At 37.7% G+C, this 18,514-nt stretch overlaps 1 protein-coding gene across 1 annotated transcript; it reads left to right on the top strand.

Moving 5' to 3' along the window:
• Window positions 1-14,046: 14,046 nt before the first annotated feature.
• LOC132636151 (polyadenylate-binding protein 8-like) lies at window positions 14,047-16,504 on the top strand. The gene has a single exon (XM_060352857.1). The coding sequence runs from the start codon at window positions 14,383-14,385 to the stop codon at window positions 16,324-16,326; it is 1,944 nt and encodes a 647-aa protein (XP_060208840.1). The 5' UTR covers window positions 14,047-14,382; the 3' UTR covers window positions 16,327-16,504.
• Window positions 16,505-18,514: the final 2,010 nt, after the last annotated feature.

The following is an 18,514-nucleotide window of genomic DNA, read 5'->3' as shown; positions in this document are numbered from 1 at the left end:
ATGTTATAAATGAAATTTAGACCATGGAATAAGTATTATATATGAGAAAACGCGATAACGAGCTATAACCATAATTGTGGAGAAATTGAAGGGAAATGGTGCATTGTGGTAAATGTAGATAAACGATGGTTGTTGCTTGCGAAATTGTGAATGTTGTTATGAACGTTTGGGAGTTGATATACTATATGAGGAAATTTGTATAAACAAAGGAGATGCTGCCCAGATTTTCCTAGAAATAGTAAGCACGCTTAAGTAATCGATTGACTAACGTTCGTACGACTTCTCTTGAAGGTAGGAACGCAAATATTGAAGGGGAACGATCAAGCGGTGGAATAGCTAAAGGAAAAGGTATGTAAGGCCAGTACCTTCTTTCTAAGGCATTAATCCTATAGTATGATGTCCCCTCCTTCTTCATGATTTTCCTACGTATCAAAAACTATGAGTCTACGATTATAAAAAAGTATCACAAGATAAAGAAAAGAGACACGTTATGAGCATGACGATATTGGTGATGAATCTAAGTCTAGGAGTCCTACACCTTATGAACGACATTACTACGAAGATGGCAATCCTTATACGATTCCTATGATACTATTTCTCTACCTCTCCCTGACTTTCTTATATTCCGAAACTACGAGTCAACATTGATAGAGATCTTCTTATGAGATAAAGATGAGGAATGCGATATGAATATGATATTGAAGATGATAAGCTGAAGTCTAAAGATTATAGAGTTCATGGTATAATGTTTCTATCAAGCTAACGACATTAACTATAATCTATTGGTGTTACTTGTTGTACACACTCACCTTATATACTAATTCCTTCAAGGTGAGGCGGAATACCTATGAATGCTGCATAATGTAATCGGGGGTTCTCGACCTTATGTCACCCTGACATTGTTATAGATTGTACGTAAGCCTTATTGCAAATCTTATGACCAATGTTCCGCAAAGTTGCGAGTCTATGTCCATAGAGGATATCATATGAGATAAAGGTAAGAGATATGCTATATAAACGATAATGGTAATTTTGAGCTTAAGCCTAGAGATTATAAAGTCTATCCTACAATATTTATACGAAGTCCATGCTACGGATATGATGTGATTTTCATAGATTGTCTTTAAATTTAAAGGTGAAAATGCCCCAGTGCGAAGGTGCGAGAGGTTGGCCAGCGACGGTTTCAGAAGAGGTAGAGGTAGGCCGAAGAAGTATTGGGGGGAAGTAATTAGACAGGACATGGCGCATTTCCTGCTTACCAAGGACATGACCTTAGATAGGAGGGTATGGAGGACTCATATTAGGGTAGAAGGCTAGTAGGTAGTCGCGTTTATCCTTTCTTACGAGTAGTTATGTTGCTCTATAATTTCTTGTCTCTTTATTTCTGCAAGTATCTATTTGTTTATAATGGCTATTTACTTTCATTGTTTTCATTTTCATAATTGCTTTGATTTGTTCGCCCGTATCTGACCTTTCTTAGGCTTTTTCTTGAGCCGAGGGTCTTCCGGAAACAGCCTCCCTACCTAAGGTGGGGGTAAGGTCTGCGTACACTCTACCCTCCCCAGACCCCACGTTGTGGGATTCACTGGGTATGTTGTTGTTGTTGCTGTCTTTAAATTTAAAGATATGCATTAATGAAAGGTTACGATATGCTTATAAGATGTATGTGATGACAATGATGATGATGAGATATACTGATCCTTGTTATGATGTATGTGATATGGTCGAGCCACTACGTGGCCGAATACGGAAGATATGTATGTGATACTGTCGAGCCACTGCGTGGCCGAATACGGATACTGTCGAGCCACTACGTGGCCGAATACGGATATTGTCGAGCCCCTACGTGGCCGAATACGGATAATGTTTTATGTGTATGAGCAGATATGATACTACAATGATGAATTATATGACATAATAATGTATACGCTATGATGATTCATGTACGACGATTATGTATATATGATATATGTATGAAATATATTCATCCACAAAGGTCTCGCAGGTTTTGCCTTCACCCTATGACTTATGATTTCTCTATTATGTTTATTTCATTCATCCCTTACAAACTCAGTACAATATTCGTACTAACGTCCGTTTTCTTTGGACGCTGTGTTCATGCCCACAGGTAGACAGGGAGACGGCGCAGACCTTTAGGAGCTATCAGCAGATTTGCAGGAGCACTCCATTATTCCGGAGGTGCTAATCGGGTTTATACTTTTTTGTATATATATATACATGTATATGCATTTTGGGCACGATGGGGTCTTATCCCGTCCCTATGTCTAGCACTCCAGTAGAGGCTCGTAGATTCGCAGTGTGGGTTATATGATCTCACGAGGATGCTATTATGTAAATATATATTATTTTGATGGTCGAGAGATATGTATATGAAAGTAATTATGTTTCAAAATGAAAGATGATTTTCTTATAATTGGGTATAAATTTGATAAAAGAGCATTAAATTAGTATGATGAGTAATAGAATGAGCGGTGCTCGGTGGTTAGCCCCGGGTACCCGTCGCGGCCCCTAGCTGGGTCGTGACAAAAGTGGTATCAGAGCAGTTCAGTCCTAGGAAGTGTCTACGAGCCGTGTCTAGTAGAGTTTTGTTCATGGTGTGTTGTGCACCACATCTATAAATAGGAGGCTACAAGGCATGTAGGATGGTTATTCTTCTTTCATCTCAAAGATCGTGCGATAGAGCTAAGCCATAGGAAATGAGATTCCTTGTACTAACCCTTGATTGCAGCAGAAGAACGATAATGATAGAAGAAAGAGATTGATGACATTGAATGTTATAGAGGTAAGTCAGTGTTCATATGATGGAGAAATTGATTAAATGTATCTCTTGATGATAAGTTCAGTTATAAGTAGAGGGCTAAGCAAATTGAATGAATCAGAACAAAGGTAAACGATGGTACGAAAGATGTGTGTCGAATAAAGTAAGAATATTGAGATATGATCGAAATGTAAAGTCGAAGAATGAAAGAGAAAGTAAATAGGAAGAGGTAACAGGGCAGATCGCTAAAGGATCAGGCACATCTTGAAGCGTGCTATATGAGGTAAGTTTCGACATCTTTGTGTTTTTACTTGAAAGTGGGAGCCCTGTGTGGCTGAGATATGTCGTGTATATATATATATATATATATATATATATATATATATATTGGCCCTGTGAGGCATTGTTGGTATTTGCTGCGTGCAGGTTTTGAGATAGTAAGAAATATAGAGGAAACTCTGCCGAAATTTTCCTAGAATCTAAAGGAGATAAGATATAAGCTTGCAATATGTCCTGATGGGAAAATATGTTGTGCAAAAAGTTAGGGCAGGACGAGATTAAGTTAGGAGTATCATTGACGATTATAAGAGATGAGCTAAATGTTGTTGAATTGATAGTAATGGCAGTTATAAGAGCGACATTGATACGGTAAAGAGAAATGCTAGAGTAAATTTAGGAGATTGGTAGCACTAAAGCATGACATATAAAAGAAAGGGTAACTCCAATAGAGTGTGATACTGAAGTATTGATTGGAGGGATAAGCACGAGAAGGAAGGAATGTAAAAGGATAAGAATGGGATTAGAAAGAGAAGGAAAATGCGCCGCAAAGTACGCGCGCTTAAGAAGTAGTCGTGTTATGATTAAAGGAAGATGCATCTCCTACGAATATCCGATACCAAGTTACAACGAGTAAGGTATATGAAGAATGAGTTGGAAGGAAAAAGATGATCATAAGTTATAAGTTTACCGTACGACGACAAAACGATAGAATAAAGATATCACCAATGACAAACGCAATATGATCATGATTGGTTTTGAAACTAATGTGGAGTACAAAACAAGAGTAAAAGAGTATGAGGCATAAGGAGTATTAATTGCACATGAGACTTAGGTCCTGGAAAACAAAGATGACGTTACAAGTGAATTTTGAGCACCGAAGAAGCGGGCAAGTGACATTATATGGAGGGTGTGGATAACTATACCTACTACTCTTGTGGGCATCCCTATGGGGCAAAAAGTTGTGAATTGGAGCGGATTTAAACATTGACTTATAACTACCAAATGAACTAAGTAAAATACATTCTTGTTCGGATTGCTATGCCGGTTGTATTACTTGATTACAAAACTGCAAGATGAGTATGTTAAGACCTCCCACATGAATTATCGTAGTTACAAATGATGGGAAATAGCACAAATGAGATGTAGTATAGTAAGGGATATATGAATTCAAGATTTGAAGGTGAGGCAACAGATTTGAGAATAGTACAAGTAAAACCCTTAAAGGGGGGAAACGAGTAAAGAGAATACGACTGTATAGATTGAAATGATGGACTCTAAGATGTCACAGATATAGACTCTCAAACAAAGAGTGAGAGTTATGCAGAAATGAGTCTAATGACTAGTAAATGAATGAACACGAATTGAGCAAGCATCTGAGACCGTACGGGAGATCATTCATACAGACCTTGAAACACGTGACATTGAGAGCAAATAACTCAAGGGGTATTCCAAAGGATGGCGATGTGATACTAGAATGGAGGCAAAGGCACTAACGGTAGAGTCGTTGTTAATGATATTGCTATTTATAAGTGATAATGAAGGAAGAGACTTAAAGTATCTATAGTAGAACATAAGATATAATAATCAAGGAAAGATAAAGGAAGAAAAAGAGTATGACGAGATAAGTTATTACGGATAGACAAAAGAGTTTAGGTATATATGATCACCGACCTTAGTCATGGTCGGGCATGCGAAACACCGAACCTTCGTGGTCGGGCATGCTATGTAAATGATAGGCATAAGAATATGACTATGGATACGATAAGTAAATGAGTACGATTATGAATACAGATACGGATGTGGATACTTGTATATGTATAGAAATGTACGTACACGAATCACACAAGAACGATTATGCGGCTTGCAAGTGTTTATGCGTCGCCAATGAAACCAAGTGGGTACTCAAAAAGAGGAATAAGAGGTAAGAAAGAATAGTGTGGTCATGGTACTCCGGGTCAGTTGAAGGAAAATACATGGTGAAATTTTCATAGAATCCCGGATAGCTTAACATTCGAGGACGAATGTTCCTAAGGAGGGAAGAATGTTACACCTCGAAAAATTTTCCGTTCAAGTACCGTGAATAGACTAACGAAGGGCGCGACGTATTCGATGTTTTGATAAGTAAGAGATGGAAATTGATGATTCTAATCAAGGTTCAAGACATTAGACGTAAAGGAAGAAGTTTGACAAAGAAGGTAAAAGAATATGTTGCGCGTCGGGTAAGAATTATGAACGACGAGTTAATGATGGCATAACGATGTCTTAGAGATGATCGGTAACGTCCCTTAGATTGGTATTGATGTGTTAAACAAGTGTCAAGAAGGTTCCACAAGGGTTGGAGATCAAACGAGTCAACGAGAACAAAATCGGAACAACTGGGCACTATACGGCCAAACATATGGACCGTATAAAATATACTGGCCGTATGTTACGCGGTATATTTATCCAAGGGGGACATGACCTACTGGGTCAAACAAAACGGCCACACATACGGCCCGTATAAAATGTAACGACCGTATGTTGTTCCGTATAACTTGGTCGGGACAGGTTTTAATTTAATATAGGGGACCCTTTCTCATTTCATTTCCACTCTCCTCTCTTCAAGAAAACTCTAGAACACTCTCTAATATTCATCCACAAGAATTCAAGGGAAAACCAAGATCAACTACACCAAATCTATGAAAACAAGTGTGTGAAACCTAGCAAAAGCTCATCTACACCAAGAAAACTCAAGGGAAGTGAATTAGGGTTTTAGTGCAAGAAGAGAAGTTCCACTCAAGGGTTGTTCATCCATAATATAAGGTACGTTTCATGGCCATATCATGTTGTTTAAGGTATTGGAAGGCTAAGATACTTGAATTGTAGAAAGACATTGAAAATGAGTCATAAATGAGTGAATAGTGTCATTGTTGAATAGTGGTTGGGGTGAATCATGAATGTTGGTATGTTGTGATTGTGAATATGTTATAAATGAAATTTATACCATGGAATAAGTATTATATATGAGAAAACTCGATAATGAGCTATAACCATAATTGTGGAGAAATTGAAGGGAAATGGTGCATTGTGGTAAATGTAGATAAACGATGATTGTTGCTTGCGATATTGTGAATGTTGTTATGAACGTTTGGGAGTTGATATACTATATGAGGAAAGTTGTATAAACAAAGGAGATGCTGCCCAAATTTTCCTAGAAATAGTAAGCACGCTTAAGTAATCGATTGACTAACGTTCGTACGGCTTCTCTTGAAGGTAGGAACGCGAATATTGAAGGGGAACGATCAAGTGGTGGAATAGCTAAAGGAAAAGGTATGTAAGGCCAGTCCCTTATTTCTAAGGCATTAATCCTATAGTATGATGTCCCCTCCTTCATGATTTTCCTACGTATCAAAAACTATGAGTCTACGATTATAAAAAAGTATCACAAGATAAAGAAAAGAGACACGTTATGAGCATGACGATATTGGTGATGAATCTAAGTCTAGGAGTCCTACAGCTTATGAACGACATGACTACGAAGATGGCAATCCTTATACAATTCCTATGTATGTGATACAGTCGAGCCACTGCGTGGCCGAATACGGATACTGTCGAGCCACTACGTGGCCGAATACGGATATTGTCGAGCCCCTACGTGGCCGAATACGGATAATGTTTTATGTGTATGAGCAGATACGATACTACAATGATGAATTATATGACATAATAATGTATACGCTATGATGATTCATGTACGACGATTATGTATATATGATATATGTATGAAATGTATTCATCCACAAAGGTCGCGCAGGTTTTGCCTTCACCCTATGACTTATGATTTCTCTATCATGTTTATTTCATTCATGCCTTACATACTCAGTACAATATTCATACTGACGTCTGTTTTCTTTGGACACTGTGTTCATGCCCACAGGTAGACAGGGAGACGGCGCAGACCTTTAGGAGCTATCAGCAGATTTGCAGGAGCACTCCATTATTCCGGAGGTGCTAATCGGGTTTATACTTTTGTGTATATATATATATATATGTATATGCATTTTGGGCACGACGGGGTCTTGGCCCGTCCCTATGTCTAGAACTCCAGTAGAGGCTCGTAGATACACAGTGTGGGTTATATGGTCTCACGAGGATGCTATTATCTAAATATATATTATTTTGATGGACGAGAGGCATATGTATGTGAAAGTAATTACGTTTCAAAATGAAAGGTGATTTTCTTATAATTGAGTATAAATTTGATTAAAGAGCATTAAATGAGTATGATGAGTAATAGAACAAGCGGTGGTTGGTGGTTAGCCCCGGGTACCCGTCGCGGCCCCTAGCTGGGTCGTGACATATCAGATGTACTGACCTTGTTGGTCGTGATTGTGCGAATGAACCTTTTACCGCTGTTGACCCTTCCCTAGGTCATCAAGTGGGTTTTAGAGTGACTTTTAGAAGTTTGAGACTCAAAGTGGAATCTGTTTGACCTAAACATGACTTTTGAGTAAACAGACTTTTTTTGAAATTTTGTTAATTCCCAGACGTCCGGAAAGTCATTTATGACTTGGTAATGTGTTCGGTTTGATTCCTAATGCAATTGGGAAAGTTTGGGAACTTGGGTTGGGGACTTGGCTTTAGGCCATTAAGTGTTGACTTGGTCAAATAGACCTCCGTTGGGAAATCCGAGGCCACGGGTGAATAGATAGCGCGTTTTATGTATGTTTGCATGTTTGTTTGGTGTTTGTGAGGCCTGGGGAGATAGTCATATTTCGGGATCAGATTGGTCAAAACCAGAAAATTCTGGTTCTGGTGTAGACGCTGCAGCAGGACCATAACAGCTGTAGCGGGCACGCTATAATGCTTGAGAGACGGCTATAGCGGACGGGGAAATTTTGTGATTAGCCGCCGTACGGGTTCCTTGCCGCTATAGTGACATACTAATTTTTTAGTGGAGGATGCCGTGGCAAGCCTTATGGCGCTGCAGCGCACTCCTTGACTGCTGTAGCCATAGTCGGGCATAATTATTTCTCTTTTCTCTAGTTAAGTCCCTTAAAACCTATCACTTCTTCTCATCACTTCACTAAGCACTCTTTGGGGGTAAGATCTATGACCCTAGCCTTCATAATTTGCCTTCTTAAGTTCATATTTCATGCTTAGAATCACTAGAAATCTAGATAGAGAAGATGACTCTTGTGGTAAAATTCTTAAAATGGGTTTGTGGTAAAAATTTTAAAATGGGTTTAGACTTCTAAAATAGGGTTTGATGAATTTCGTGTTGTTTTGCTTATTGCTTCCATTATTAATGGTTAATTTGAGGATTAAAGAATTAGGGTTCTTACCCAAATTTGTGGGTTTAGCTTTAAATCCTAATTAGGCATAATCTTGAGTTGTTTTCGCAAATGATTAGTGGATTTAATTACCTAGAGCTTGAATTGCATGTACCATCTTTTAGTTTCCCGTTTTACCCTTGTAGGCTTGTTTCCCCAGTTTTCGTGGGTTAGAATTTGGCCTAGCTAGAAGTATAGAAATATGGGTGTCCTTATTCATAGTTTGTAATATAGAATTCGATTATGACTACACTTTGAGTACTTGGAGGCGTTATGGAAAGGCAAGGCCAAGGTGTGATGGTTCGAGGCTCCTGCTCGGCTTTCCAAGTAGGTTACAGCTTAGCTTTCGGTTAGACTTCGGTTAGCAGATTATATGTATAGTTAGTGATTGTTGGAGAAAGCATGTAAACCTTCGGGTATGAAGTTGGGATAAAAGACTTATGTTGGTATTGTCGTGATCTATGGCTTGTCGCCTTATTGTGTTCCATTATGTTGTTGCTTATTGTGAGTTGTTGGCTTGCCGCCACATGATTGATTCGAGAGAGTTGATGCTTAGCGATTACTTGTGTGTCAGAAAACATATTTATCTTGAATGAGGTTGTTGGAAAAGATGTAAGGATTATGTTATTGTTATTGTGAGTGAGATTTGTGTCCATGTTTGGCACCATTTATTATATATTCTTGTTGGCATTGTTATCATGCATTTCACTTATTCATGTATATATATTAGGATCGATTTGCACACCGCAACACTAATTAGGATCGGGTTGCACGTACCGCAACACTAATTGGGATTGGGAACTGTGTGTGTATCATTGCATATGCATTGCATTCATCTTATACTTATTGTTGGCATTGTTTTGGACTCGCTGATTGATTATTGGTGACGCGTGTACTTGATAGTAGTTCTTGAGATGTGTATCATTTGACTTTGTGGTTTGGTACTGGATTCGGTAATTGGATTGTGTTGAGTTTATTCTGATTGTGAACATGCCTACATTTTCAGTCTCTTCCTAATATATGTGATTTTCTAATTATTGTCGGCCTATGATGCCTACTTAATACAGTGTTTGTACTGATGCTACCTCTTACAGTTCGCTTTTACACGAGTTAAGCCATAAAAGTTACTACGAGGTTGTTGGTGCTCTAATTTGATTTTAGTATTTTTAGAGTCGCCACCGAATTTATTTATGGAAGACAGGAAAGCCGGGTTTAAAGATTTTTTCCAAATAAGAAAAAATCTTTTGGACCAAAGTTCAAGGTAAGGGTTCTGGTGATCCCCTAGGGAAGATATTACACACTCTAGTATTAATGATCCGTAGAATACGGTTGACCTGCGAGCTTCAGTGTGTGATTAATGCACTTATTTGTTGAAAAGTGTTTAGTTTTCCGACAAAAATGTCATTTATGTATCACATCATAATTTCAAGAAAAATTAGGCAAAAAGTCCCCTTATAAAAAGGGGTTTAGGTTTAGAAAATCCGCACAAGTGTTCAAATCACTTTGTTGCCAGACTAGGACACACTCGGGATTTCTCCCGAGTAAAGTCACTATTATTTTAATCCTAACAAAATGGGTTTAGTACCTACCGGTTTTTATATGTATATATGAAAATGTGGAGTATATCTCCATTTTTATATACATATATGAGAAAACAAATCACAAGTTATATTAAGTCCAAATTTTAATCATTTTGAATCCCATAGGTCAACTTGTATTCCAACCAATTTCCATCTCATCTTTAAGTCCGGTCCAAGTAGATTTCACCCTGATTTCATCCAGAAAGTTTTGGGCTTCGGCCCAAAAGGTGTCGCTTTTCTGAAAAATTATTCAAGTCCCAACCATAACATTTTCATTGCATTTTCTGGAAATTTCCTAAGTTTCGATCTCTTATTAAAAATCTTAGCGCAAGACCCAAGACCACTTTCACAAAAAACTATCCAACAACCATTTTTTTCTGTTTAGTTCAAATTAGATTTGAAGTCCAATAAGCAGTTGCAATTCTTAGTGGCGGGCCTAAGACCCAAGACCACTTTCATTTCCAACTATTTCGTTGCAGATTTTTGCCAAAGGGGCGAGAGGCCCAAAATTTTACCACTTAGTTCTTTTTAGAAATCATTTAGCTTTATTAAAATGTTGAACCAGTTTTCAACCTCAAAAAATCAAAATAAGTATCAATTTCATGCAATTTTGAGAATAGCCAAATTTTGAAAATGTTTTAGGTGACTTCTTAAATATACTAAGTGTTTTTTCCTAAGTTCTAAACATACATAAGGGTTCCAATATTTTCAAGATTTTTTACATATACAACATATATACATGCAATATATATGTGAAGTAAAGAAGAGAAGAAAGTAGATTTCAACTGATGGGCCTACCTAAGCCCATCAGTGCCATTTTCACCCATGGCTGGGCCTTCAATCTGTTAGCTTCCCTTGCCATTTTTTCTCACGGACTCGATCGAAATAAGGAGAGTTGGACCTCTGGCCCAACTGGTATAGTGCAGGAAAGTGTCTCGAGGATGCTATCACATAAACACACAAAATGATAAGGATTAGTATCTACTTCTAAGTATTCAAACAATCACATAATCAGCTAGGGTGAAACACATAAGTTCAATAAACATGCGGATGAATAAAGAGTATATCACAAAACAAATTCCTGGTTAACATAAACAAAGCCCAAACTTAAAATAAGTCATCGAAAGAGAGGGGAGTATGAGTAGATTGGGCCAAATACTTATTCCATTAAAACAGAGGCCCAACGGTCATGAAATGGCATAATCACACACAACACCAATTATATTTGTAAGGTAATGAAGGAATATACACTTCTGTATACCAAATATATCACTTCATATACGCTGGAGTGTATATGGAGTTAAATATACCTTGTATATCAAAGGGTATACCTCCCATATATGGGGAGTTCAACAAGGAAAGGCAAAGAGAGTTAAAAAATATGACACTTAACGCCAACTCCATGCATACATAGGAAATAAGGTAAAGTGCACAGACACAACATTGAATTTAGGTCTACTTTTGACATTTTTCTAAGCATAGACAAGCAGTCATTTAAGGTCATGGAAGATTGAAATAGGTATGTACGGCAGATTCAGGTGAGGTACAAAGTGCAAATTTTCCCAACAGGGCACCCCAAAGAAACTAGCAGAATTCCACAACAAAATACATAGTTACTAAATTCAGAATCTCCTAAACCTTTCTTGCAGACCATTTTACTTTGACACTTAAGATACTAAATCAGCAATAGAATATAAGTCCCTTAACTTAGAACAGACATCATAGGAGCATACAAAGGTCTAGCTCACTAGGTTCATCTCAATAATATTTCTAAGTAAGGCCACATATAACTTTAATCATGCACTACCAAAACAGGTATTAAGGGCAACAACATATGCACATAAGTTTCTGGCCTTCCTCATTACTTTAAAATTGCCAAACTAATCACTTTAAACATGGGACAGTATTACCTTTAAGGTTTAAAAGGGCATTTTTTAGAGGTTCAGACAGATTTAGGTTCAGTCATAGGGAGTTATAATCACATGCTTTTGACTAAATAAAGGACTTGTCATACAACACTTAACCATAAAGCAACAGTTTAGGTGATAGATGATCATTGGACTTAATCAAACATACTTCATAGCCATAACTGGTTTCAAAATAGAATAAGACAAGTAGGGATAGGCCCTTCCAAAATTATGTTTAATATACTACATGCCGATAGCAAGCAGGGGACAATATAGGGGTTCAAGCCAAAGTTCATAGACTCAAGGAGATCACAGGCTCAACCAGCTAAGATCAAAGCCAAACAATACAGAGTAACAACTTACTTTAGACCCTTCTACTCACATGAAAGCAACTGACAGGGACTTAAACAAACTAATCCATATAAGCATTTCCAATAGACTACACTGGGGCAACCTATTTAGGCCAATAGAGTTTTATTGAACACATTAGTGACAGGATTTGAGTGATATTGAATATAGGCAAGCAATCACAAAAGGTTCACATGTATAAAAATGGTTATCAGACATACAACATAGTTTGAAAAGTCTTTTATAACACAAGTAGATCTTAATAGGTACCATACTCAAATAAACATGGCTTAAAGCAGCTGCTCTTAAGGTCTTAAGATAGTAAAGATAGATTCAAGCAAATGACAACAGGACACAACTTCAACATGAAAAAAAGAAAGAATAAGAACTAAAAACAAGCATGATATCAAATAAGTTGTCCATTTATATACTGAATCTGCCTTAGTAGTCCTTACCCTTTATCAGACAACACATGTGAACAATCTAAATAGCTTAAATATTTACTAATGGATCAAGGAGTACATGGAGAACTCAGATAGGTCTACAGATGCTTCTTAGACAAAATTATGGCCATTTGAGATTAGGAAACTATCTATATTAGGCCAAACTTCAGATTAACCGTGAAGGCAAATAATGAGTGTTCATTGAGAGACTAAAACATGCTGACTCTATGCAAGACGTTCGAAATAGTTTCTATGCCAAGTTAAATGGGAATAGGTTCAAATAATCATGTTAAAGCTTTTCAATGCTACTTAAGTTTAATTTACATATAAGGACTCCATATAATCTGTTGGACCCTCAATTCTGCCATTTATTTTGGACTTAAGCTATTCAGGAATCATTCAATGACAAACTAGTGCAATATTTCAAACTAATGAAGTATTGAAAAGTTTTTTAAATACATACTGATGTATTAATCAGACTGCATTAAACCAAACCTAAAACAAACATGGCATTCACTATGATTGATGACCCTTTGGCCAACAACAAACACCACCCAACCGCAGTTACACTTAACAAGCATAGAAAATCAGTATTGCCCTAATCTATGACCATTTCCTAAAATAACGCATAAGAAGGAGATTTACACCTATTAATGGCCTCAAGTAGTACTGTTTAACCTCTAGTTAACAAGAATTAAACAAAACTTAAATATGCTTAAGCCACTTTAAGCAAACACATCATTGACCATGAACTGAATTAGATCAGGCTATACAATATGCATAATGACCATGCTAGATAGTGATTTAAGCTAAGTTGCAAGTATGTTAAGTAATTAATCATGATGAGAGATTACAACAGGCTAAAGACCAAATTAATCTTATCTAATAACTAAAGTTAAGCTAACTCCAATATCACATTAACACATCTATTAACATATATTGACTGAGGAACAACATATTGCTTACTCCACTTGAAAATAATATAATCTAACTAAAAAAATAGATCATTACATGTTTGTAACTAATCTGGGCTAACATATAACTAGGCAGGAAATCAAGCATAAATAAGCATGTACACAGGCTCATGTCTAGCCTAGTCCAAGCATATCACTAAAGTAGAAATTAAACTAAATGAAACCATACAAATAAGGATAATATCTAAACTATTCTAAACACCTAACCACATAAATAACAAGAAATGAAAATAGAAAGGATAAGCAATTACCTTTTCTAGGTGCAGCCCTTTGTCGAGAATGGAGTTGGAGATCTTCTTGCTCCTCCACCACACGAACTCAGCCACAAATAAAAAAATCAAAAATTAGACTATTACTCGATAAAGACTAAGTAAATTCAACTAAGTGTCCAATTCTAATGTCAGTTACTACTATTTTTTTTTTTTTTACCCTTTTTCGGTCTCGCCGGCGGCGATCCGTTTCTCGTCGGAGCTCCGACTTATCCACCTTCCCTCTCCTCTCTTTATCTAAATTATAAAAAAACAAAAAAAAGCAAAAAAGAAAATCTATCGGAAAAAATATCAAAATTTCTAGGGTTTCGGGTTTCAGTATCTAAATTTCTCAATCTCATCGAGTTCGATAGATATCGACTTTTTTTTATTTATTTGTATGAGATTTTGTTGTATCTGCGAATAAAAAGAGGAGAGGGAAGTCAGAAAAAAAAAATAAGAAAAAAGAAAATTATTGTTTTTTTTTTTTTTTTTTTTGGTGTTGAATTGTGATGGCGCAGGTTCAGGTGCAGCAGCAGGCACAGGGACAACAGGGTGGGAATGCAAACCCTAACCAGTTTGTGACGTCACTGTATGTGGGTGACCTTGATGTGAATGTGACTGATTCACAGCTGTATGATCTGTTTAATCAGTTAGGACAAGTTGTTTCTGTTAGGGTTTGTAGGGATTTGACTAGTCAACGTTCCCTCGGTTATGGTTATGTCAATTATGGCAACCCACAAGATGCTGCAAGGGCTTTGGAAGTGCTTAACTTTACTCCTCTCAATGGAAAGCCCATCAGGATAATGTACTTAAACCGAGACCCAACTGTACGAAGAAGTGGCACTGCGAACATATTTATTAAGAATCTGGACAAGGCAATTGACCACAAAGCACTACATGATACATTTTCTGCATTTGGAAACATTCTATCTTGTAAGGTAGCTGTGGATTCATCAGGTCAGTCCAAGGGGTATGGGTTTGTGCAGTATGACAGTGAGGATGCTGCCCAAAAAGCTATTGAGAAACTGAATGGTATGCTGCTGAATGATAAGCAAGTATATGTTGGACCCTTCGTTCGTAAGCAAGAAAGAGATATGGCTGTGGATAAGACAAGATTTACCAATGTATTCGTGAAAAATTTATCTGAAGCAACATCAGAAGAAGATCTCGAGAAAACCTTTGGTGAATTTGGTGCTATTACTAGCGTCGCAATTATGAAGGATGAAAATGGAAACTCCAGGTCCTTTGGATTTGTCAACTTTGAGAATGCTGAAGATGCTGCTAGAGCTGTTGAAGCTCTGAATGGTCACAAATTTGATAACAAAGAGTGGTTTGTAGGAAGAGCTCAGAAGAAATCAGAGAGGGAAATGGAATTGAAACATCGATTTGAGCAAAGTGCCAAGGAGGCAGTTGATAAATCACAAGGTTTAAATCTATACATTAAAAATTTAGATGACAGCATTAGTGATGACAAGCTCAAGGAATTGTTCGCTCCATTTGGCACAATCACTTCATGCAAGGTTATGAGAGATCCTAGTGGGGTAAGCAAAGGATCAGGATTTGTTGCATTCTCAACCCCTGAAGAGGCTTCAAGAGCGCTCTCAGAGATGAATGGAAAGATGATCGTTAGCAAGCCTCTGTATGTTGCCCTTGCGCAACGCAAAGAAGAGAGAAGAGCAAGGTTACAGGCTCAGTTTTCTCAGATGCGTCCAATCGGAATGGCATCTTCAGTCGCTCCTCGAATGCCTATGTACCCTCCTGGCGGTCCTGGTCTAGGTCAACAAATATTCTATGGCCAGCCACCACCATCCATGCTTCCCCCACAAGCTGGTTTTGGATATCAGCAGCAACTTGTACCTGGAATGAGGCCTGGTGGGGGACCTATGCCGAATTTCTTTATGCCCATGGTTCAGCAAGGGCAGCAAGGCCAACGTCCGGGTGGCCGACGTGGAGGTGCTGTTCCATTGCAGCAAGGCCAGCAGCCAGTTCCACTGATGCAGCACCAGATGTTTCCGAGGGGGCGTGGGTATCGATATCCTCCAGGACGTGGCCTTCCTGATGCTGGCTTTCCAGGCGTCGGTGGTGGCATGTTCTCTGTCCCATATGATATGGGTGGCATGCCTGTGCGTGATGCAGGAGTTGCTCAACCAATTCCAGTTGGGGCTTTGGCTACTGCTCTGGCTAACGCTTCTCCAACAGAGCAAAGGACGATGCTCGGCGAAAATTTGTATCCCTTGGTCGAACAGCTTGAGCCAGAAACAGCAGCCAAGGTGACTGGTATGCTTTTGGAGATGGACCAGACAGAGGTATTGCACTTGCTTGAGTCTCCTGAAGCCCTGAAAGCCAAGGTTGCAGAGGCGATGGAGGTTCTGAGGAATGTTCCTCAGCAGCAGTCCAGCAATCCTGCTGATCAGTTGGCTTCATTGTCACTCAATGATGGTCTGGTTTCTTAAGTTAAAAAATATCCCGTTTGCTTCACCAACAAATACTAGTTCGTTTCTAGTGTGATTTTACTTCTGGATTTTCTTCACTTAGAAAATCGCTCTTGCATTTTGGTTCAGTTTGGTATTTGTTGGACAACCGGTTTATCAGAACCTTTGAGCTGGTACTTTTATTTATGGATTTTTGATAGACTTTGGATTAAAAAAAAAAAAAAAAAAAAAAAAAAAAAAAAAAAAAAAATGTCAGTTACTCGTTAAAAACCCTAGTATCGAGTTTTTTATGTGAATATATCTTATCTTCCCCTTTTTTTTGTAAATTAAGGTCCATTTATATAGAAACCCCCAAATCCTTGAAACCCTAGCCGCATCGATGTGGCACAAGTCCATTTTTTAGTCTTGCTTACTCAGAATTATCAACGTGCAGTGCGGATTGATTGGGAAAATCAAACAAAGGGTTAGATTCAAACCCAAATCAGATCTATCCGTTGAGCACTGATCAAACCAATGAGAAACCTTGATTCAAAAATTGATCAAGACAAACCCCATTAACGGATTCATCCTTGTTTGACCTCAAAACGCTGAAAAAGTAAGAGAGAGAAAGAGTTTTACCTCTTTGGTGGTGGTATCATGGTGGTGTGGAGGAGAAAGGTTGAGAACAATTAATGTTCTCACACAAAACGGCCACACAATACTGTAAGAGGCTAATACGCCTGAGGTCTTTGCCAAATTCGGCGTATGACGTCCTAGACAGAGGAAAAGGGGAGGGGTGGCGGCTAGGGTTTTCCCCCACCCCCCTCTCATCCATGTTTGACACAAATGAGACCTTAGGGTCTGTTTGTGTTCGTTGTTGTTTGGATATGAGCGACGAGTTGGGCCGAGTCGGGCCTTGTTGGGCTGGACTCGACTAAAGATTTAAATAATTAATAAAAAGAACCTGATTTGTTATATATGTACATGACATACATGGTATACATGTATACTCATGTATATTCATTTATATATGGGCGGGGAAAATATGCAAAATTTAACAAGTAGCCAAAATTTAAAACGATTCCCACTAGTTGGATATTTAAAATAAGACCCTATTTAAACTAATTGGTAAATTTAAAAGAAATAATAACAACAAAAATAAATAAAAATTTTCAAAAGTGACCTTAATTAAATTGAGCCATGAGCTTGGCTAGTTCAAATTATTTCCATAATTGGCTAATAACTGATTATTTCAATTATAGCCGCTTAATGGCAATTTTCATAATCAATTATAGTTAAAACTTAAGTAGTTATGAAACAATTCTAATAATTTTATAAATAAGAATTGAGGGGTATAAATTGTTAATTTACTTAATTCAACATATTCCTTATACTAAACGGAGTAAAATACTTAGCAAATTGACATTTTAGCAATTTAGACAATTAAGTGAATAATTATGGAAAATTATTCTCTCTTCTGGTTAATTTAGCAAAAGTATTATAATTGTGAAAATACTTAAATTAATTTATAATATTATAGAAATTATTTTATCAAACAAAATTAGTAAAATATTATCTAAATAATTTTATAAAATTATTTTGACTTCTAAAAAAATACATATTTCACTCTGTTTAGTATTCAAGGACTCTAGGTAATTAAAGAAAATTATGGGAGGTCAAAAATTAGGAGTCAACAACTACCCCTTCAGTGATCGGGGATGGCGGGACCATCCCTGAGTAATGAATTTTGACTAACCTTGATTTTTGACTGACCCAACTTATACTACCTCTCATTTTTATGCAAATTTCAAAACATGTGGCCGGATCCTGGTTTTTGGGTTTCCTACATATCTCAAGTTTCATGAGAAGTGAGGCCATTTAGGAAATCTCGCTTTCTATCTTTCCGTCGTTCCACTTCATTCGAATTGGTATCTAGAAAGATCAAATTGGTATCTGACTCTTATCTCTTCCCTCACAATGGTGAGGATCCGCGACACGCCTGCATAGAGGATGTACATGAGGTTGACCACACCGATTTTTACGGGGGCACCAGATGAGGATTCCTACGAGTTCATCGTAATCACGCACGAGCTACTCTATGCAACAAGGATTACGGATACCCTTGTAGTTAGGTATGTTACTGTTCGACTCAACGGTGGCGCGAGGTCATAGTGGAGAGACTACCTTACCAGCAGGCGCGCGTCCACCTACTTGGAGCAATTCTATGGGG

Source organism: Lycium barbarum, chromosome 4 (genome assembly GCF_019175385.1).
Source record: "Lycium barbarum isolate Lr01 chromosome 4, ASM1917538v2, whole genome shotgun sequence".
Classification (NCBI taxonomy): Eukaryota; Viridiplantae; Streptophyta; class Magnoliopsida; order Solanales; family Solanaceae; genus Lycium; species Lycium barbarum.
This window is presented reverse-complemented; position numbering and strand designations above follow the sequence as displayed.

What these genes read in the sequence shown, in the direction of transcription:
- LOC132636151 (XM_060352857.1), top strand. Translation starts at nt 14,383, where the DNA reads ATGGCGCAGGTTCAGGTGCAGCAGCAGGCACAGGGACAACAGGGTGGG.